General features: G+C 37.0%; 1 protein-coding gene across 37 annotated transcripts; it reads right to left on the reverse strand.

Moving 5' to 3' along the window:
* Window positions 1–662: 662 nt before the first annotated feature.
* On the reverse strand, window positions 663–18,757 carry LOC132636538 (uncharacterized). Of its 37 annotated transcripts, XR_009581327.1 has the most exons (9): window positions 18,522–18,757; window positions 18,270–18,410; window positions 16,867–16,938; window positions 14,300–14,363; window positions 14,136–14,198; window positions 12,576–12,628; window positions 11,527–11,614; window positions 7,736–10,822; window positions 6,296–6,720 (listed from the first exon to the last, which is right to left on the reverse strand). XR_009581327.1 is itself a non-coding variant. In XM_060353480.1 (6 exons), exons 1-6 carry the CDS (start codon window positions 18,531–18,533, stop codon window positions 860–862), a joined length of 324 nt encoding a protein of 107 aa, XP_060209463.1. In that variant the 5' UTR covers window positions 18,534–18,737; the 3' UTR covers window positions 663–859. The 37 variants fall into 37 exon arrangements, 10 of the variants coding, with proteins under 10 accessions (XP_060209463.1, XP_060209454.1, XP_060209478.1 ...); XR_009581310.1 differs by lacking the exons at window positions 7,736–10,822; window positions 14,300–14,363 and having other exon boundaries at window positions 18,322–18,410; window positions 18,522–18,735; XR_009581328.1 differs by lacking the exons at window positions 7,736–10,822; window positions 11,527–11,614 and having other exon boundaries at window positions 18,522–18,677.
* Between the last annotated feature and the right edge of the window lie 5,521 nt (window positions 18,758–24,278).

Below are 24,278 nucleotides of genomic sequence, written 5' to 3' on the forward strand. Positions count from 1 at the left end.
CACTCGGGCTCTCGTACTGGCGAAACGGTCACTCGGGCCCTCATTCGGCCGCTGTGCCTGGGCGGCAACCAATTGTGTCAGTAGGTGTATGGCCTCGGTCACTTGTTGACCCAAAGAAACTGGCGGAGGAATTGGGACTGAGGCTCCTCCCTGCTCTCCTACATTAGGCGAGGCCTCATTCTGTGATTCACTTTCCTCTACATTCGCCGGAGGCTCCCTTTCTGCCCGCTTCTTCGTCGTAGCTTTGCCTTTCTGGGCAGCTGTAGCTTTTCCTTTCGGCGGCATTTTGAAATCACAACGCACTTTTAGGGAAGGATAAAATCCTATGCATGGCTCTATCGCACGATCTAGTAAAAAGAAAGATGGTCATTTTCCTAAATGCCCTGTAGCCTCTTGTTTATTGATGTGGCGCGCAACACACCATAAACAAGACTCTACTAGAAACAGCTCGTAGACACTTCCTAGGACGAACTGCTCTGATACCACTTCTGTCACGACCCAACTAGGGGCCGCGATGGGTACCCGGAGCTAGATACCGAGCACCGCTCACTCTACTACTCATTTTACTCATTTAATGATCTTTTGCCAGTTTTACGCATGAAAGTATAGGAAACAAAATTTGTATCAAAACATAAATACTTTATATACATATGTCTCTCAGCCATCAAAATAATATATACATAATAATAGCATCTTTTGAGACCACCTGACCCACACTACGTATCTACGAGCCTCTACTGTCATAATGAATACATAGACGGAACAAGACTCCGTCGTGCCCAAAATATATATACATATATACCAAAGAGAAATCATAAGCACCTCCGAACAATGGAGTGCTCTCAACAGCTGACAGCTCCTAAGTATCTGGATCAAGCTCGCCTCCCAGTCTACCTGTGGGCATGAACACAGCGTCCAAAGAAGGGACGTCAGTACGAATATTGTACTGAGTATGAAAGGCATGAACAATGAAGAAAGGCATCAATAATATAATGAGAGCATCAATATAAAGCATATGGATCTGACCCATAATCATAAATGGAATAATGCATGCTGTCTTACTCATACTTATCATCGTAACATGTATGCATCATATGCAAGCTGCCCGCCCATGTCGGAACGGTGTGATAATCAATAATATAAGCCCGCGTCCAGGCCTCCCGTATCCGGGGTACCATCTCATGCCGCCCACTAGTGGTGTCTGCCCACGCCCGAAGGTCGTGGTGTATCCGTATCGCCGCCCACCGAAGCGGTGTCTGCCCGGCCAACTAGGCCCGGTATGCAATGCTCATGCCATGCTTATCATAAAATAATCATAATAATGTACTCATTGTAAAATACTTATCTTATCATAGCACATGCGTAAGGTTTGAGAACAACTTTACTCTATCGGGGTGACGTAAGGTCGTGACCCCCCGCTTACTTTATGGAGCAATTACGGACATTCTGCCTCACCTTGAAAGGACTAGTACATAAGGTGAGTGTAGGCAAGGACTAACATCATCATCATCATCCTAGCATCATCATATCGTATAACTTATCTCATATAGGCATTTAACTTTTTGGAACGTAGGAGCTCGTGGAAAGATGGTAATTTTCGGACTATAAGATTCATGCCATTGGAAAGAAAGGACTAGCCTCACATACCTTGCCGTTTAGCTAAGTTGTTGTCCACTTATTCTCCTTCGATACCACGTCGTCACCTTCATGAGAGAATTCGTATTACATTAGTTAATTAACTACAAGAACGGATCGCTAGTTCTAGGAAAATTTGGGCAGTACTTCCTTCGTTTATACTACTTTTCCCATGTTCTATATCTACCCCCAACATTCACAATGCTATTCGCAATATCGCAATCAAAATCATCATTTATGCACCATTAGCAAAATCCACCATTTTCCTCCAATTTTCCCATATTTCTCCCTATAGCTCACCTTAGTGCTTTCGTGCATTTACTACTTGTTTCACGTTATAAACATCATTTATATCGTATTTGTACTCACAACACATCAACATTCATGATTCAATTCCACTATCATTCATTTATGTCACTATTCACTCAATAATGACCCATTCCTATGTTCTTCTACATTTTAAGTATCTAAGCCTTCCAATACCTTGAATCACGTGGTATAGTCATGAAACATACCTTAAATGATGATTGAATAGGCCTTGAGTTGAAATACTTCACTTAGCCAAAACCGTAGTTCCACCCTTTTAAGGATTTCTTGACTTAGATGATCCTTTGATGTGTTCTTACACTTGTTTTCATGAATTTAGTGGTGTTGATCTTGATGTTCCCTTTGATTCTCTTGAATTCTTGTGGAGGAAATATTTGGAGAGTTCTAGAGCATTCTTGAGTTGTATGGAAGAAAAATGAAATGAAATGAAGCCTAAGTTCCTTTTAATAATCACAAAACTGATCTTTAATGAAAACTTGTCGGGATGAACAGTGGTCGTAAACCACAGTTTACGGACCGTATTGTGGTTTACGGCCCGTCCTCCATGATCGTTTTTAATCATCCCAGAAACAGAAAGTTTGGCTGAGGGACATGGCAGTTTACGACCGAGGTTTACGGTCCGTAAACCAGTTTACGGGCCGTCCTCCAAGTCGTGTTTAGCCATTTCAACACTTGGCAGAAACTTTGAGATTTTAGAAGGCTGGAGGACGATTGCACTATACGGTTCGTAAATCAATTTACGGGCCGTATAGTGCCCTTTACGACCACTGAGCTGAAAATTTTCCGCAACCTTCTTATTTTCAAAAATTTATAATTAGCCATTCCTAACTTAGTAAAACATCATACACTCTGGCCCTTCATTGTTCTACTCATCACACAAGTACGGAAAAATTTCCGAGGTTTAACAGTAAGGTTATGAAACGTCTAACTATACACACATGCCTAACTGTACACACATGTCTACGAGCCTCTACATAGAATACAAGTGACCATGAAGATCGATGCCAATAGACTGCAGCTCCGAATTAAGTGGAGTGCTCCTTAGAATCCGCTGATAAAGCACCTATGGGTCAGATCCATCTACCTATCTACCTGCGGGCATTAGCGCAGCGTCCACAAGAAAGGACGTCAGTACGAACAGTGTACTGAGTATGTAAGGCATGAATAACAACATAACAAAAAATACATAACATAACATGAGATAAGGATAACTTGTACATCTGTCTGCATCTTAAGGCGGATACCATGCATGCTTAGCTTTCTTTGTAAAAAAAATATTCCTCATATATATATAAATAATAGTATTGTGGAACGTGCAGCCCGATCCATATATCATATCATCATTATATATATTGCCGCGGAACGAACGACCTGATCCATTTATCCATATATCCCGCGTCTGGGACGATATCATAATATACCAACTGATCAGGTGGTTATGCGTATATAACGCCTCACCTTTCCCCATATCCCATATATATGTTTAAACATATATACATCATATTCATATATAAAACAAGTAGCATGCATGAGAGCCCAAATAAAAGCTACTACTTTATCGGAGTGACGTAAGGTCGGTAACCTCCGATTCATATTATGGAACAATCGTTATCGCTATATCTCACCTTGAAGGAACGAGTAACATAAGGTGAGATCAACAACAATGAATAAAATCTAAAAAATCATGAAATAAGCTCACTAATCTCATAATAGCATTAAAATCATAAGCTTTGGAATTTGTAGAATTAAAATCATCATCATCATGTTCATCATAGAAAATATCTCATCGTTGGTTTTATAAGAAGCTTATAAGAATCATGAACTTCTAACTTTTGGAAGTAAGAAGGTTATGGAAACATGTATGGAATCATAACATAGGAATCATACCTTTTGAAAGAAAGGGACTAGCCTTAACATACCTTTTTGGTCTTCTTAACTACTTAACGCTTGTCCTCCCAAGCTCGTAATCTACATTCAAGAGAATTCATATTATTGTTAGGCTTGTCATCATATGCTTATCTTAAGCCTTCAAATTAAACCCCTTTAGAATCTGCCGAAATTCGAGCAGCATCTCCCCTATATCTTCTACTCCCTCCAATCTTCAAAACAACTCCCAAAACACAATAAAACATCAACAATTCCATAATCAAAAGATTACATTCAAACTATACTCAATTCAATCCCAAAACTTCTTTTCATAATCAATCCATAACAACAACTTCATACAACCCTTTATATACTCGTATACGACAATTCCTTAACATCATTATTATTCCTCATAACAAGATTATGCTCAAAACATACTAATAATTATAACTCAAGTTATTTCACAACTAAAAATATCATCAATTGCGTATTTGAACTTTTCCTCCAATTTCCTTCTCCTGAAATCTTAGCATAATTACCAAACAAACTCATAATCATGAAACTAATATGAAATCTTACCTTAAAATTCAAGAAAACTTTAATTCCATGTTTTATCAACCTTAAAAATACTCACCCTAACATCTTCAAGAAGAGGAGACAAGTGTAGACCTCACTTGGAAACCCTTAACCACTTTAATCTGTACTTTGATCATTGGTTTGAGCTTGGAAACATGTTGGAATATATTTAGAGAAATTTCTAGGACTTGAGGCTATGTTGAAAATGAAATAAAAATGACCCAAAATTGTCATATAGACTTGTAGGAGTATTTGTGCATGTTGTAGAAGTTGGAAGAAGGTTCTAGAGGATTTGGGATAAGTTTAGAGAGGTTTGGAGATTGGATGAATGTTGTGGAAGATTCTAGAGAGGTGTGGAGGTGAGAGATTGTGAGTAACTGATGAAAAATGATGAGTTATATGACTTAAGGGGTATATATAATAGTATTCCGAGGTTTTGGGCTAATGGGCCGAAATTGTTGGGCCTTTTTAAGTGGTTTCTAGAATTTTCACGTAGGTTCGTGGGCTTCTGACAGTCCGTTTTAACAAACGGTTTGTAGCGTTGGAAACTAGACTTCCCGAACTTCAATTTAGGCTTTTGAAACAACTTAAAACTCCTGATATACCCAGAGATATACCCCTCCAAACATGACCCAAAATTTCTGTCCAAAATCCTGCCAACTTTTTCCAAATTTTCGTCAAACTTATTTTCTTCGATTTGCTTGATCCTGGAACCTTTAGAAACTTTCTTAACACTTTTTAAGAGTATTCCTTAACCTTATAAGGGTTCCATGACCTCTCCAAACTTAATTTAGTTTACTTACAAAGCAAACGACGCGAAATTTTTTAGAGGTGTAACATGATATCTAGGGAATCCATCTTGCTGAGATACACCTTTCCTGAATCATCTTTCGAGCTTTGGTTTATAGAGATATACCATATCTAAGATACTATGTATTTACTGAGGTTTCCCAACATATACCATATTTTTCTATTACTATCCTCGGCTATGCTACGCTTCACCAGTTGAAGCTCTATAGTGATCTTGGCAAGCTTCTCATATACTTATATCATCTCTGCGGTATATAATTCTATACCGTTCTGCTACCTTCCAGAATAAACGTATCCAATTCGGTGTTAAATCCATCCTTATTCATTTTAATGCAATGAAGCTATCTTACACGAACTTACTCCTCATTATCCTATTAACTACCGCTACTAGACTTTAGTTCCTCATTTAGGTCCATCTTATTCCATTTACATACGATGCGACTTTAATTCTTTTACGTCCAGAATATTCTATGCCTGGAATTCTCGTATCATCATAAGCTTGTGCTTCCATATAATCATACACATTTATTCTTTTTCATCGCAGGCTGTTACTGTCAAGTACTCGCGTTCCTTCAAATAGTTCATTTATTTTCAACCCTCTTCTATTGTTAACTTCGCATCTTTCCCTGAACAAAGACGTTACTAGATTCTAACTCGAATGCTTTTGCCTTTAAAGCTTTCCCTGTATAATGCTTTCCCAACCGTTCTGCGATGATAGAACTTTGTATCCACATGACTAGCTCATGAATTCCTTACTTGGAGTGCTATCTCCCAACCTTTATTTAGTCATGCATATGACTGACTGGTTATGTTTATCGCCAAATCGTTCGTACACCTTATCAGCCTGCTAGCGTAATTATCCCTCTGAGGTGGTTTCTAATTCCTTTTTGCTATCATTCTCACGACCCAACCCCGTGGGCCGCGACTGGTGCCCTACTTGGACACCCAGACAGACAAACATATCAATTCGTAACACACTTATCCAAATCGAATCACATACAGATAGCATATATTGGCACAATTGTCACACGCTGCCTTAAATTATATCAAACTATCTCAGACACATTTCAGCACAACCAGATGCATATATATAAATATATATATATATATATATATATATATCTATATCAAAAAGCCGGCAAGGCTATCAAATGTATCAAAAGCCGACAAGGCTATCAAAAGTATCAAAAGCCGACAAGGCTAACAGATGGCGCAACGGCCCAAAACATATACAAAGTGCACGCCGACAAGGCTGCCATAACGAACAGGGTCATACAAACACATATGTACAGAAGTAGGCACACACACCCACAAATACGTCTACAGACCTCTAAACAGACCAACAGAAACATATGGCGGAACAGGGCCCCGCCGTACCCCGAATAAACACATACATATACAGCAAAAGGGATTTACACCACAAGCTAGGCTCCGGAACAAAGGAGCACTCCAAAGTAGCTGAATAGATATCCTAAGATGGCGGATCTCCAAAACGAGTGTCTGTACCTGCGGGCATGAACGCAGCCCCCCCGAAAAAAAGGGGGTCAGTACGGAATATGTACTGAGCATGTAAAACATGAAATGTAGTAATAGACTCATAAGGAGACAAAGTATGTAGGACCCAATGCAACAATCAGAAATTCATAAAACTTGCCTTTGGACATATTTCATCTGTATCATTCTCATATCAATATCGTTATAGAGTTTTGTAATCAAAGCTGCATAATCATTCTGTATATAACATATATATAACGTGTCCCGACCCTTTAATGAGGGACTTGGTAATTAAAATCATAGCATCATAAACATAAACATAGACGTGTCCCGGCCCTTTAATAAGGGACTCGGTAATAGGGAATATGCCCTCCTGGCCACCATCTCCATATCATCATGTCATCATATCATCACATCATCATATCATCATACCATCATATCATCATATATATATATATATATATATATATATATATATATATATATATATATATATATATATATATATATATATAACGTGTCCCGGCCCTCTAGTGAGGGACTCGGTGATTAATATAGTAAATATGCGCACGAGAACGTGTCCTGGCCCGGGACTCAGTGAAGGATATAGCGGTAAGCACGAGCAGAATAATAAGCAACCACATATATGCAATTCATCTTTTGAGACTCAATAGATAAGCAACTAACCAGCTCTAAAGTATTGGGATAATAATCATATTCAATTTTTTTCAACTCTCATTATAAGTTATAGCAAGGAACGTTTCAGCTTTCATGTACATGTATCAATTTCCATGATGTAGTTTTTGAAAGTCAAGTATGCTTCTATTCATGCCATTCTTTTAAGAGTAAGAACTTTTATACATCATTCATTAGTCAATCATGTAGTAGGCTCGTGACAATAGCATTACGGAAATATAGTATCATAAGCCATGTATGGAACTAGAGAATAGAATTTACCCCAAGGTTCATATCATTTCATACTTACGTCTAGGAAATGCCAAGAAAAGAAGGAATAGGCTTTACATACCTTTAGCGTTTAGTCGTATTATAACTTGTACTTGCTGCCCAAAAATACTTATCCTATATCAAGATATCAAGAGCTACAATTAGTCTACAAAGGAATTTAATACGTATTTTGACGCTCACAATCCTTTTCTAACATTTAAACGACGTTTCGTTCGCATTCAAACCAACTAGTGCTACAAGCTATCATTGCTAATCATTCTTTCATATATCAATCCAAACTTGTTTAACATGACTTAGGGGACTTTGGACAGCTTGTACATCATTCAAATCAGTCCCAAACTCACGGCCAAACAGCACATACCACAATACCATTTTCACTTAGCAATTTTCCAGATTTAACTTACAACGACAACAACACGTTTAGTAACATTACTTTCACGATTCTTGGAACTGTTTTAGCATCATTTTTATTCTTACAACAGCCCACAAATCATTTCCATTTCAACTTGAATCATTTCACTTCACTTTCACTATATGTTCATAACAACATTCAACATTCAACATACACTAAATCACTTCTAACCTTAAAATACTCCACGGTTTTGAACTGCTTGTATACTTCAACATGATTCGTTTCTTTAACACCTCAATTCACATATTCAATATGCATACAATACACCATAATGTCCATAAGAACAACAATCAAAATATGACACAAAACAGTCCATAAATTCCCCTAAAACAGCCCCCTACACGGCTTCAACACAACTATAACATCCTCATGATTTTCATCCATTTATCCATATTACAACACATTCAATTCATTCCCAATACATGTACAAGAAGATTAAGCATGATTCCATCTAAGTCTAAAACACACGACCCCCTTCAATTTCAAGAAAAACAGTCCAATACCAATATACAACATCTTAAACAAACTTCTTACAATCTTTAATCATTTACATATGTTGACACACATTCAATCCATCAACCATACATGCAAAATGAGACCAACCACGGCTTCACCCAAGCTCACAGCTCACCTCAACTTTAACCACAACAATAATCCAACAACAACATGCACGAATTGTACATTCAAATCATCATACAACACAAGAAAAATAATCATTCTTACCTTACAATTTGTTCTTCAACCTTGGCCGAATCTTCTACCTTATTGACATGCTACACCTCCTTGTTTCTTTCCAACAACTACTACACGTTCTTATGCACTTGATGAGGAGTTGATTTGATGGAGAAACTGATTTTTTTTGGTCTAACTTTAGAGTTGATTCTCGGCCAGCCATGGCCGAGACCTTCTCTTTCTATTTCTTGGTTTCTCACAACTTTGTGAAGGTGAAATGGCTAACTTGTTGAACCATGAATCAGCATTTTTTTTTCTTATATATGCAGTCCACAAGTTGGACATGTGTCCACTTAAATTTTTGGATCAAGAATCTTTGACCATTTCACTATAATGCACGACCAAACATGGCTTAGAATAAGGGACTGATTTTTGTTCCCAATCCCACTTAATAATTTAACCATTGTTAATTTAATCCCATTTTGCTGCCAAAGAAGGCCTTACACGTTCCCCCAACTAAGCATCGGCAAAAATCTGATTTTGTCATGTGTTTGTGGGGCCCACACGGCCACTAGTGAAAAATTTGTGAACATTTAAGTCTTAATACTCAGCCCAACTTGCATCGTCCATATCGCCTTACCCCGATATCATTTTGACAAGCGGTTTGTTGCATTGTAAACTAGACTCGATGAACTTCATTTTAGGCTTTTGAAACATCTTAAAACTCCTCATATACTAGGAGATATGCCTCCTACAATATAGGCTAAAATCGGGTCCGAGATTTTACTGAAATTGTCCCGATTCATTTCGTTTAACTTCTTATCCTCTTCCAACCTCATGTAACCTCTTATACATACATATACACACTTATATACATCAATAAAAATCCATATACACATCTCGAAGGGTCCGGAGAATCACAATAACCTTAAACATAACTAGAGAACTCACAAAGCTTTGACGAAACTCCAATCGCAAAAGTATACTCATATCTTTTGTCCATCCTCTATATCATTACTAATAATCTCAAATACTTTAAAAGGTCACTCGCATTACCTCATATACATACTCATAGCGTGATTTCAAATCCTTTAGGTAACCGTGTCACCTTGGGATACTTAAGGAAACCATATATATAACGATATTCTTACTAACTCGACTAACTTTCCTTGAACCTTCTTAACTCATTCTTTCTTGTTTTAATACAAGTATCACGAATTATTATGGAGTGTAACATTATTCCCCCCTTAGGAACATTCGTCCTCGAATGTTACATTAGTGTTGTATAAGCATACTTAACCTTTTACCCTTCCTAGTAAATCTTATGCTTCACTACCTCACAGCTTGTCTTACCAATACATTTGCATCCGTCACAATTCATTTTCCTCTGTACTCTCATCTTAATCATACTACTACTTCTTTTACTATAAAATCATCATAATTTATCCCTGCTTATCAATTCAGTCGGTACCTTACTATAACACTTTATCAAGATTTGCCGGTCTTTTCTAAATCATCTCTTAGTATCATAAACCCTTTCCAAATTCTTTTTTTTACCATATCGAAATCGACTTCCTAATTACTATTTCCATCGATTCGACAGTCGGCTTATTTCTCGAGGTCAGCCGTATTGGAAACTTAGTCAAATCCTATCCTTACTATTGACACAACCCTTCAAAACATATTACAAACCTATATCTGATTCTCTTTTTCAATTTCTGGGAAAATTTGGGCAGAGTTTTCTCTGTACTTCTTACTATCCCAAAACCTGCACGCAGAAAATACCAACAATGCCTCACAGGGCCAACATTTATACGTACATATATCATATCGTATCATAGCCACACAGGGCTCCCAATATCAACAACAATATGAAAATGATGAACATACCTCGTATGCCCAACTCAAACTGCACCTGTTAGTTTCTCTTTCAGTTTTCAACTTTACATTTCAATCGTACTTCCATACCTTACTCGACATATACCTTTCGTACCTTTGCTTACCTGCGTACTTTGGAACTTCCAATATCATCAATCACTTTCTTCCGTCGATGCTGCTCTTCAGCTGAAATCAAGGGTTAGCATAAAGAATTGCACTTCCTATGGATTGGGCTCTATCGCACGATCTAAGATTCAAAGAAAGGTAACACCCTAAATGTCCTGTAGCCTCCTGTTTATAGATGTGGTGCACAACACATCGATAAACAAGACTCTACTAGACACGGTCTGTAGACACTCTGAGGAAGGACCACTCTGATACCACTTCTGTCACGACCCAACCCCGTGGGCCGCGACTGGTGCCCTACTTGGACACCCAGACAGACAAACATATCAATTCGTAACACACTTATCCAAATCAAATCACATACAGATAGCATATATTGGCACAATTGTCACACGCTGCCTTAAATTATATCAAACTATCTCAGACACATTTCAGCATAACCAGATGCATATACATACATATATATATATATATCAAAAAGCCGGCAAGGCTATCAAATGTATCAAAAGTCGACAAGGCTATCAAAAGTATCAAAAGCCGACAAGGCTAACAGAAGGCGCAACGGCCCAAAACATATACAAAGTGCACGCCGACAACGCTGCCATAACGAACAGGGTCATACAAACACATCTGTACAGAAGTAGGCAGACACACCCACAAATACGTCTACAGACCTCTAAACAGACCAACAGAAACATATGGCGGAACAGGGCCCCGCCGTACCCCGAATAAACACATACATATACAGCAAAAGGGAGTTATACCACAAGCTAGGCTCCGGAACAAAGGACCACTCCAAAGTAGCTGAATAGATATCCTAAGCTGGCGGATCTCCAAAACGAGCGTCTGTACCTGCGGGCATGAACGCAGCCCCCCGAAAAAAAGGGGGTCAGTACGGAATATGTACTGAGCATGTAAAGCATGAAATGTAGTAATAGACTCATAAGGAGACAAAGTATGTAGGACCCAATGCAACAATCAAAAATTCATAAAACTTGCCTTTGGACATATTTCATCTGTATCATTCTCATATCAATATCGTTATAGAGTTTTGTAATCAAAGCTGCATAATCATTCTGTATATAACATATATATAACGTGTCCCGACCCTTTAATGAGGGACTCGGTAATTAAAATCATAGCATCATAAACATAAACATAGACGTGTCCCGGCCCTTTAATAAGGGACTCGGTAATAGGGAATATGCCCTCCTGGCCACCATCTCCATATCATCATGTCATCATATCATCACATCATCATATCATCATACCATCATATCATATATATATATATATATATAACGTGTCCCGGCCCTCTAGTGAGGGAATCAGTGATTAATATAGTAAATATGCGCACGAGAACGTGTCCTGGCTCGGGACTAAGTGAAGGATATAGCGGTAAGCACGAGCAGAATAATAAGCAACCACATATATGCAATTCATCTTTTGAGACTCAATAGATAAGCAACTAACCAGCTCTAAAGTATTGGGATAATAATCATATTCAATTTTTTTCAACTCTCATTATAAGTTATAGCAAGGAACGTTTCAGCTTTCATGTACATGTATCAATTTCCATGATGTAGTTTTTGAAAGTCAAGTATGCTTCTGTTCATGCCATTCTTTTAAGAGTAAGAACTTCTATACATCATTCATTAGTCAATCATGTAGTAGGCTCGTGACAACAGCATTAAGGAAATATAGAATCATAAGCCATGCATGGAACTAGAGAATAGAATTTACCCCAAGGTTCATATCATTTCATACTTACGTCTAGGACATGCCAAGAAAAGAAGGAATAGACTTTACATACCTTTAGCGTTTAGTCGTATTATAACTTGTACTTGCTGCCATAAAACACTTATCCTATATCAAGATATCAAGAGCTACAATTAGTCTACAAAGGAATTTAATACGTATTTTGACGCTCACAATCCCTTTCTAACATTTAAACGACGTTTCGTTCGCATTCAAACCAACTAGTGCTACAAGCTATCATTGCTAATCATTCTTTCATATATCAATCCAAACTTGTTTAACATGACTTAGGGGACTTTGGACAGCTTGTACATCATTCAAATCAGTCCCAAACTCACGGCCAAACAGCACATACCACAATACCATTTTCACTTAGCAATTTTCCAGATTTAACTTACAACGACAACAACACGTTTAGTAACATTACTTTCACGATTCTTGGAACTGTTTTAGCATCATTTTTATTCTTACAACAACCCACAAAACATTTCAATTTCAACTTGAATCATTGCACTTCACTTTCACTATATGTTCATAACAACATTCAACATTCAACATACACTAATTCACTTCTAACCTTAAAACAGTCCACGGTTTTGGACTGCTTGTATACTTCAACATGATTCGTTTCTTTAACACCTCAATTCACATATTCAATATGCATACAATACACCATAATGTCCATAACAACAACAATCAAAATATGACACAAAACAGTCCATAAATTCCCCTAAAATAGCCCCCTACACGGCTTCAACACAACTACAACATCTTCATGATTTTCATCCATTTATCCATACTACAACACATTCAATTCATTCCCAATACATGTACAAGAAGATTAAGCATGATTCCATCTAAGTCTAAAACACACGGCCCCCTTCAACTTCAAGAAAAACAGTCCAATACCAATATACAACATCATAAACAAACTTCTTACAATCTTTATTCATTTACATATGTTGACACACATTCAATCCATCAACCATACATGCAAAATGAGACCAACCATGGCTTCACCCAAGCTCACGGCTCACCTCAACTTCAACCACAACAACAATCACTACAAGAAAAATGACCATTAGGGACAGGAATTCTTGTCCCTAAAGGTCTAATTTTGGTCTCTAAAAGTCAATAGCGACCAGAAATATCTGGTCGCCACCCGTCGCTATAGGCTCCGCCGCTAAAAGTATATAACGACGAGGTTGTACATCTGGTCCCAAAAGGTATTTAGCGACCAGTGATATTCTGGTCCCCATACAGTTTTAAGGACAGAATTGCTGGTCCCTAAATATGGTATTTGGTTACCTTGTTGTTGCATATAATTTATTGGCGACCACTTTTCCTGGTCCTCAAAAGATTAATGTCCGTACTAAATTTATTGATTAGAAGTTGCTATTCTTAAATAGTACAGGAAATCAATTGGATTTCAACAAAATGCTCAATAATATCATTTTTATACATATAACTACTTTCAAAATATGGATTAACATCTCATTAATGTCATTGTACGACTATGATACAAATCAGTATACTGTTTACACAACCTCTTAGCTAACATCCTTAGGAAAAAAATATAAAATTGTCTAGCAGTCTTTATAAAATGATAACTAACTTGTCAACTTGCATGAAGTCTTCAAAACCTATATCTTTACTTGTAAACTCAAGTCTCCAAAACCTACAAAAGATATAAAATACTTTAGACTATAAAAATAATAATGACGAAGTAGAAAATTTGTTGAATAATGAGTTAAATCCAATAGCAACATAACCACTGACGTGTCAAATATATCAAGTGTAGTTATATGCACCTCTAAGGTTTGAAACATCAATGGAAAAGGGGCTGCAAAGAATATAAATAAACAATGGTAAATGAGAATGTCAACCAAATAATATTAAGAGTAGACGTAGAGATTCTATTTAAACTAATATACGATAGGAATAGAGCAAAACTTAATAAGCTGGTCATTAAAAGCTAAGACACATGAAAATAAAATTTAACACGGTTTTGATCAAATAGATCCAATTCTAGTATATGTATAATGCTGAGATGAAGTATTTAAAGCTAAGTTCCAAATAGTATCAAATGCACAAACTTTATGAAAAAGCATCTTCATATAAATTGGACCAAATTTCAAAATCAAATCAAAAGACATAACAATTTTGTAAGATGCACAGCCAAACTCCAGTGCCCAATTCAGTACATATCTAGCAGCAAACTGATTTTCATTCACTAGGTTGTAGGAATCACGGAACTTGATCGAAAACTGGAAATTCTAGACATAAATAGTTTGCTGAAGTTATATTTTTGTTTTTTTGGTACTTCTAGAGTTCTGTAGCTGTTGGACCAAGCTAGACAGTAGTAAGGTTAAAAAACAGCACATGATTAGTCACAGGTACAAGAAACTGTGTAAGAAAGCTGAGACTGTGCAATGCAAAAGTTTCTCTGCGCAGATCGGTTCCTACCAGCTTGATGATTCAGTTGAATCCAAAGCAGCCCAACTGATTTTCAGAAAGACATGAACAAGTTCTTACACCCAATTCAAATGCAACTCTTAAGTTTTCACTTCAGCTAACTCATCTCTCTTATTAAATAGTTAAAAATCAGTTCATCAGAAAAGGTCTTGTTCATGGTGGTACGTGAGGGGATTTAGTAAAGGGATAATGTCGCTAACTTGTTGACAAATTTCCAAACAAGTTGCAGATTTCAAAACTCTAAAATAACAGTAAACAATAATTAATAGCTTTTAACTGTAAATGACAATCCAAACATAGACTATTGACCAATTTTTAGCTCTAAATTTCAGCTCAATTGATGAATCAATAAATCATTCTTCCATAGCAAAAGCTAAACAATTTTACAAGTAATCCAACAACCAAGAATAAAGTCTCTTCGAAAATCAACAGTCACTTTCTACCCTTTGTTTTTAAGGTATGTTATGCAGATTCTTGAATCCATTATATATTTTTTTTTGATTAAGCACCGGGTGTCCGGGTCTCTTAGAGCCCCGACTAATCCCGGGGGTGCACAGGCCCTCGGCAAGGAGTTTCCCGCAAGTGCACCACGGTTAATTCAGGTTTTACCCAGTCCGATGGCCCTCAGAAATTGTTTGCACCCAGTGGGTTTCGAACTTGAGACCTTGAAAGGGAGCACCCCAAGGCTCAAGTCAATTGCCACCAGGCCAACAATACATTAGATCTCTAGCAACAATTAGAGAAGTTATGTTCAGTCAACTGCTAGCTTAATATTTCCTAACTCAAGATGAAGCTCCAAGTATCGTCAATGATGGATATTTAATTTCACCTCATATTCGATTATAAGCAATAAAAAAATGGTATTCAAACGTCCAACTGAATTTGATTCACAACAGAAAGAGCAAAGATGAATTTCAGGTACTGCAGTTATCTATCCTTGGGGTTTCAGAAAAGGGAAAATGTTCCTGATTTTCCATGTCCATTTAAGATTTCAAAAGCACTTAATGAGGCATTATAGTCAACCCTGGAATACCGAACAACTAACAAATTAGCTAGAAACTTTGAAGCTACATGTGATTCAATTAGTGCCATCCCTTAATTTCTTCATAAGATTTTGTAAAGCTCCAAATGGTTAGTTTGTGGATGATTGGAAAATAGCTAACTAAACTGTATTAGTGATTATGTTCATAACCAATCCTATAGTGGGGAAAGGAAAGATTCTTACTATATTCTAGAGTAACAATGGTAAAGAAATTCCAATTATACAAAGAAAGAGTCTTACTGTATTCTACTACTCAAATGCTTAAAATGCAATGTCATTCTTCAACATTATATGACATTATATTAAGACCAGTAGGGTCATCATTCATTAGTTAGTCATTAGCGCCAGCTCATAAAATGCTTCAACATTTAGTATCATGGTTAAATAAAGATATTCTGAGAAATCTAAGGAAGTATTTTTCACTTATAAAGACCTATTTGTCTGTAAAGAAGAGATTCATTCAAACACTGGCCCTTCAATATACATCATTGAACCAACTTTGTCGGGAAAATAAACTAAAAATTGATATTTTTAAAGAGTATGAAAAATGGAACTCATAGAAAGGGGAATTCTGGGAGTGAAATCATTGCATGCCAAATTTCTATATCCACCAAAAAATGAAGGGATGTTCATGAGATATTGATTACTTTCTTGCTCAGTATAAGAAAACTAATTGACAAGGAAATTAATCTTAAAAATCTCTGAGATATTCGGGGACTTGTTTAGTATCTCAAGTAAAATGATTGGAAGTAAGATCTACACAAAATAGAAACTATATCCAAGATTCTATGTTATCATATCTGAAGTGATATGAAATGAAATAGCTTACAGGTGCTTGAAGTATTGTAGACTGACAAGTTGATCTTCATGATTACCAATGAGACTTAACACTCCATGTTTGCTGCAAAAAAACAAAAAACAAACAGAACACACACGTTTTTTTATAAGTAAAGGTACCCAAAGAACAGGAAAGTCAATTAGCTAATATTGTTAGTGAGTTTAGTATTGTGGGTAAAAAGTCAATAGATTTATTTTTTCAGTAAACTTCATATATCGGTAGCACAATACCTCGGTCCCTAACTCTTCATAAGGATCAACTCCTTCTGATTACCAATTCTTGTGGGTAGTAATTATCTTCTTCTATCCAATAATTGAATTCGAAAGCAAAAAACTTATGGTTAGTCTATCCTTCATAGAGAAATAGGTTAAGTTATTGGTATAAGTTAAGGACAAGAATAGATTTTAGAGATCTGAAATACAAAGATTTCTTTTGGCTCTATATGGTGAAGAAGTTTACCCAATGTCACTACAATATATCCTCAAACATCAAAGGGAAGTAATAATTTAAATTAACTTGCAATCAACTATCGTACCATGACTAATACCATTCAATATTCAATCTCAATTCTTTCTCATTTTCATGACTTGTGCAAGACTTTTAGAATCCTCTTGGGAGATTGTTTTTCTCAATAATTTTACTATATGTCAAATGCAAGTTGAAATGATAGACATTTCATGTAAATATATTTCAAGCACACAACATAAGAAACTATGTTTTCCTTAACCATAAATTTAATGGCAAGCATACATAACCATGGAAATTCATCATCTTCTAGAAAACCCATTAAACAATAAGGTAAACCACTCTACCTTCTAATCTTAAAATATAACTATAAACTCTTCAGTTTGAACCCTATCAGAAGTTTCAATCATTTAACTTTTAGATTCCCAAAATTAAATCTCTAAATAGAAAATAAAAAGGTTTTCAAGGGCAAGAATAAAACTAAGAAAAATTCACCTTGAAAAATGTCTACTTTTATTTCTCAATACTGAAACCACACACAAAATACATACGAAACTTTAAAGTATCATAAATCTCCAAAAACAATCATATTAAACGTACATAATATTGATAATTATGCAAAACAAATTACAGAAAAGCTTATTGTTATACTGTTTCTTTGTTTCCCTTTCTCTAAAGGAGCTCTAAGTCAGAACAAAAACCTATATAAAGGGTGAGGATGGAAAAAACTAACTCAATATTGAGAGTCATAAAAGGGTATCTCTAACCAATCAAGGATGAAGTAAAGGAGAGAAAACATTGAAAAATCTAGTCACTGACTTCTTTGGGCAAATAGAGAAGACAGAAATTTATTCTCCTAAGGGGATATCTCATTAGATCAAATCCTTATACCCATTTTGATTAAAACAAACATTTGTAGTAATATTCACCATGAAATTGTGGTAGCATTCACCCAAGCAAAAAATATAAATCTCGTTGTACTTTGATTCGTTGGACTTTTCACAAACAACTGTAGGATCCTTCTTGCTTTTATGCACTCGATCCTTCTTGCTTTTATGCACCAAATTAGCCTAGTGAAAAATTGGAAGAACCACATTCACAATGACAAATTAGAAAATTCGAATTTTGATTTTTAGTTGAAAAAGAAAAGGAGAGAAAAAATTTACAGGTGAAGGACTTACTCCTAATATCATTGAAATCCGTTCAAGGAGATGACAAATTTCTAAACAAATGTGAGCCTTCAGACGAGTGGATGAAAGATTAGAGTTTAGTCATTCTTACCTGCTTTGAGAACAATGAACCAAAGTTTCACAAATTTTAGATTTCTTTATTTTTGGCATTATCTTTATTTTTATTGGGCTTTAGCTAGTGGGCTTTAATTGGTGCCCCAATTTTGAGTATTAGAGACCAATTACTCTTTCTATTAGGCACCAGCTTTAGTCCCATCGCTAATTAAGAGCGCTTCAGGGATGAGAAGAAGAGCTGGTCCTTACCGATATACTTTTAGGGACCAAATTTTCAACTCATCCCTAAATTCTCGTCGCTATTGCCTAGTTTTCCTGTAGTGAATCCAACAACAACATGCACGAATTGTACATTCAAATCATCATACAACACAAGAAAAATAATCATTCTTACCTTACAATTTGTTCTTCAACCTTGGCCGAATCTTCTACCTTATTGACATGCTACACCTCCTTGTTTCTTTCCAACAACTACTACACGTTCTTATGCACTTGATGAGGAGTTGATTTGATGGAGAAACTGATTTTTTTTTGTCAAACTTTGGAGTTCATTCTCGGCCAGCCATGGCCGAGAGCTTCTCTTTCTATTTCTTGGTTTCTCTCAACTTTGTGAAGGTGAAATGGCTAACTAGTTGAACCATGAATCAGCATTTTTTTTTCTTATATATGCAGTCCACAAGTTGGACATGTGTCCACTTAAATTTTTGGGTCAAGAATCTTTGACCATTTCACTATAATGCACGGCCAAACATGGCTTAGAATAAGGGACTGATTTTTGTTCCCAAACCCACTTAATAATTTAACCATTGTTAATTTAATCCCATTTTGCTGCCCAAGAAGGCCTTACACGTTCCCCCAACTAAGCATGGGCAAAAATCTGATTTTGTCATGTATTTGTGGGGCCCACACGGCCACTAGTGAAAAATTTGTGAACATTTAAGTCTTAATACTCAGCCCAACTTGCATCGTTCATATCTCCTTACTCCGATATCATTTTGACGAGCGGTTTGTTGCATTGAAAACTAGACCCGATGAAATTCATTTTAGGCTTTTGAAACATCTTACAACTCCTCATATACTAGGAGATATGCCTCCTACAATATAGGCTAAAATCGGGTCCGAGATTTTACTGAAATTGTCCCGATTCATTTCGTTTAACTTCTTATCCTCTTCCAACCTCATGTAACCTCTTATACATACATATACACACTTATATACATCAATAAAAATCCATATACACATCTCGAAGGGTCCGGAGAATCACAATAACCTTAAACATAACTAGAGAACTCACAAAGCTTTGACGAAACTCCAATCGCAAAAGTATATTCATATCTTTTGTCCATCCTCTATATCATTACTAATAATCTCAAATACTTTAAAAGGTCACTCGCATTACCTCATATACATACTCATAGCGCGATTTCAAATCCTTTAGGTAACCGTGTCACCTTGGGATACTTAAGGAAACCATATATATAACGATATTCTTACTAACTCGGCTAACTTTCCTTGAACCTTCTTAACTCATTCTTTCTTGTTTTACTACAAGTAGCACGGATTATTATGGAGTGTAACAATCATCTTCCCATCTTCTAACAAGGCGTACTTCTGATCCCATACTTGTTGTTTCATCTTCCCCTTAATGTGTTAAATCACTACTCTATATTTCACATCACATTTAGCTATCCCTTTTCCTGCAAGTACATACTCCCAGTAATTTCCGCGGCTAATCTTAGCCGTAACTGTTCGTCGTCTGAGTCTCTCTGGTCAGTTACACATACCTTGAAGCTATATTTATCTCACACATTCGTGCGAAACAAATCATGATTCATATATCCTTATGCTCGTACTTCTGTATAACGTCCTTGCTAATATACTCTAAACGATAAGAAGGCCCTCGTCATTATGTAGCTCATTGAGTAACGTACATCGTTCTTTTACCTCTTCTAACCAATCATATCCCTTTTTAACATTCGAACAATAACTATCCTTGGCGAATCTTACATTCCGTGTCATATCCCCTTTAGACATTAGGCATCACCATCCTTATAACTGATACTCTTCTTCGTTTCCATAATTCTAGTTTTCCTCTTTCTGCTCGTAAATCATTGGGGAAGTTAAACACATATGTATCCTTTCCATGTCTTACCTCGAGGGGAAGTTACAACTCCCATCTAATCATATCGATGTCCCATTAATAAAACACTTCTAAGGTTGCTAAACACTCACAGTATAACCACAGTCGTTTTGCTATTGCCCAACAGAAAATCCAATCAAACTTCACTTCTTTTTAAGTCCCATCAGTAATACTCCAAAATTTATCTTAACAGAATTGCACATAATATATCAATACAACCCTCAAGGGCGTATAAACATTAATACAACATTAATTGTACCTGGCGTCATCACTCATCCCCTCATACTGTACTATCTCCTCATACTTACAAGTCATTCATATCCTACGGATTCCTCTTGACAACTATTATTCATAATTCTATATATATAATTTCTCCGTCGAACCATGTCTTATATATATACTTTTCCTGTCTAATCATACAATTACAATATTACCAGTCACACTCTTAACCTGTCGTCTGACCATAGATTCCACTCAAGGTTCCTCTTTAATATTACTCTTTTTCCTTTCCTTAATGTAATCATTGGTGTTTTACGACTTACCGTCGTTGCATAACATAAAACATCTCAAAATCATACTTGCTGAATTTTTTAACACTTTATCAAAGCGACAAATATACCTTCCATCATTAGTTGCTCTGGTCCTGAAACTCCGACAGATGTAAGCCCCTCCATGGCCCTACTCTAGAACCCTGATCTGGCAGGAATCGCTCTAACATGGGTTGGAAACCTTCTTCTTCCTAATGTGCCCATATCGGTTTATCACCGCCACCTGGAGCTTCCATGAACTTACCAACTATACTGACCTACCCGGTCTGGCCACCACCTTTATTTGTCTAGCCGCCACCTTCATTTGAACCTTGCTCCAAAGATGGCATCAAGTCTTGGTTAATAGGGTCCTCAGGCTGCAAACTCCTCAGTTTCTTGGAAGGCCCTACACTCTCCGCTGGTCTACCATAATAGAAGCTTGGGGATCAACTCTCGGCATTTACTTTTCCCTTCCTTTCCCAGCTATGACCAAAGGTTAAATTGATAACATCGGAGCTCTTTTTGGCTCTTCTACACTCATGAAAGTCAATGATACCTGTAGCACTGATTCATCCTGAATCTTTGACATGTCTGATTCTGTCACGACCCAATTTCACTAAGTCATGAGGGCACCCACCTTTCCCACCTCGGTAGGCGAACTCTTAACCCAACATTTCATAAACACATAAATAGATAATAAATAAGTGGAAGAAATAGAATAACGGAAGTCTCACGATAATAATATAAGGAAGCAGAATAAGAGAAATACACTCCAGTATCTGGTCTGGTCATGCAAGTGCATCAAACTAAAATCTACAAGTTTGGAAGTAATAATAATACATCAATAGTCTCAATATGTCTCAGAATAGCAAAGTAAGACATAATAAAAGTAGAGTCTCCGGGTAGCAAAGCGTCCACATGCTCACCCCAACAAGATTCGAAACAGCAACCTCGAACTCTCAGCCACGAGGGGTAGACGTCAATCCCACCTGGTACTCTGCATTCATAAAAGAACACACCAAGTGCAGTTCAGTACAAACAACACGTACTGGTAGGTATCACAGGCCGACTAAGACTAGCTGACATATATAAAGACAACAAAGCAAGATAAACACATAACCAACAAGTATATGTTAACAATAAGCCATATCCATGGTACAAGTCATCACCTATGTTGTAGCATCTAAACCCAACTGTGCCATGTCTCAGTATAGCAGTCTTAATCAGTACATCACAGTAGTATCACAACAATCAGCAAAAACCAAGATACAATGCAATGCAAAAATGTATGTAAGATGAATGCAATGCATATGCATCTTTGCACAACCTGTCCCAGACGGAATGAATCCATGTCTTGGCGATCATGACCCATAGGGGACCCGCGAAGTCCATGTACCACTCGCTTCGGAATACGACCTCGGATCACAAGCACACTCTCATGATCCCGGCAAAGACCTCGGCCATTGGACACTCCATCGTTCCGGCAAGAAACCTCGGGCAACGAATACTCATCTCACTTTTAAGCTCTCCGACAGAAACCTCGGAGGCTACACTCTCTCACATATCATCATCAGTACCAGAACCATGCATATGTCAATGTATCATGGAAATGCGTATGAACATGATGAAATGTGATATGAACAACTAATGTAATCCAAAACAGTACCACACATGGCACACAAGTAACATCAATAGTAAGGCTACACAATAAGCCAAAATGAATCACCATTCTCCTCTTAGTATCGAACGAGTAAGTATCGCAATATCAAATCCATGATATATCACTAGCCATAATTACCAATGTCTCAACGTATCAACGAACCAACAAGTAAATAGATCAAGATGAGTCAACAACACAACGGGGTGGTTAGCCCCAAATCATACAACAAGGCCCAACCTAAGTCAATATCCATCCCAACTTCGTACTCGAAGGCTTACATGCATTCTCCGATAATATCATCTAAACATACGCTTCGCTAATCGAAGTCTTGCTATAAGGTAAACCATAACCTACCTGGAAGACCGAACAACAAAGTGTCCAAAAATCACACGTTAGTCTTCCCTTTCCTTTGAGCCTCGAGATAATGAAAGTCTAAAATATCCGAATCATGAAATTAGAATCAAGAAGAACATCATTCAAATCCCCAACCTATGGGATAGGGTTTATGAACTAGAAAGGTAAAATTAGAAATCTAAAGGTCTTAACATGAAATAAAGCTCTAGGTGATCAATTCCCATCAATATCAATCTAGAGGAACCAACAATTTACTCAAATTCGGATTCTAGGAAAACCCCCCAAATTTATAATTTAGCCACTAATTAGGAAGGAATTATGCAATAATAGGTTCTAATAATCAATTCCATGCTTAATGAAGCTAACCCGATCGGTAAATCAAGATTTAGAAGCCTAGAAAGAAGAACTCATTGAACCCTCTTTTAATCATCAAACCCTTAAGAAATTATCATGATAAAAAAATCCTCATGTAATTATGGAAAATGGAATAGCAAAGAGGATAGAAGAACTTACCATCAAGAGTTTCCCCCAAGAATCACCTTGAAAATCTCTCAAAAACTCTAAAGTTGAAATAATAAAGAATGAGGGACTTAGGGATTTTTAATACTCAGTTAATGAAATAATCAGCTCGATACCATTTCTGCGACAATGAGATCACTGTGGCGATCCCGCCTCGATGATCTCTCAGACTACTGCGGCGGTCAGCCAACATTACACTATGCCGCTGTGGCAACAAGTCGACCGTTATAGCGGTGCTGTTGATGCGGTACTGGTGCCGCTATAGCGGGCACCAGAACCAAAATTCCCTAAATAATCTCAACCTCAATCACAAAATCCTGAATATCACCCGAGGCCATCTGCTCACATACCACATACACAGATACACAGAAAAATATGCACTCGTGGCCTTGGAATTCCTAACGGAGGTCTCGCTAACCGAGTCACCCCCCGATACCTCAAATCTAACTTCCCAACCCAAGTCCCAAAATGCACCCGAGTGCATTGGGAACCGA

This window comes from Lycium barbarum, chromosome 1, assembly GCF_019175385.1.
Source record: "Lycium barbarum isolate Lr01 chromosome 1, ASM1917538v2, whole genome shotgun sequence".
Taxonomy (NCBI): Eukaryota; Viridiplantae; Streptophyta; class Magnoliopsida; order Solanales; family Solanaceae; genus Lycium; species Lycium barbarum.

Excerpts from the sequence above, each read along its gene's own strand:
- LOC132636538 (XM_060353480.1), bottom strand. Across the intron at positions 16,939-18,321 it reads GAAAAGTCCAACGAATCAAA|CAAACATGGAGTGTTAAGTC; the intron begins GTACAACGAGAT and ends GTTTTTTTGCAG. Across the intron at positions 14,199-16,866 it reads CTACAATACTTCAAGCACCT|GTTTTGGAGACTTGAGTTTA; the intron begins GTAAGCTATTTC and ends TATCTTTTGTAG.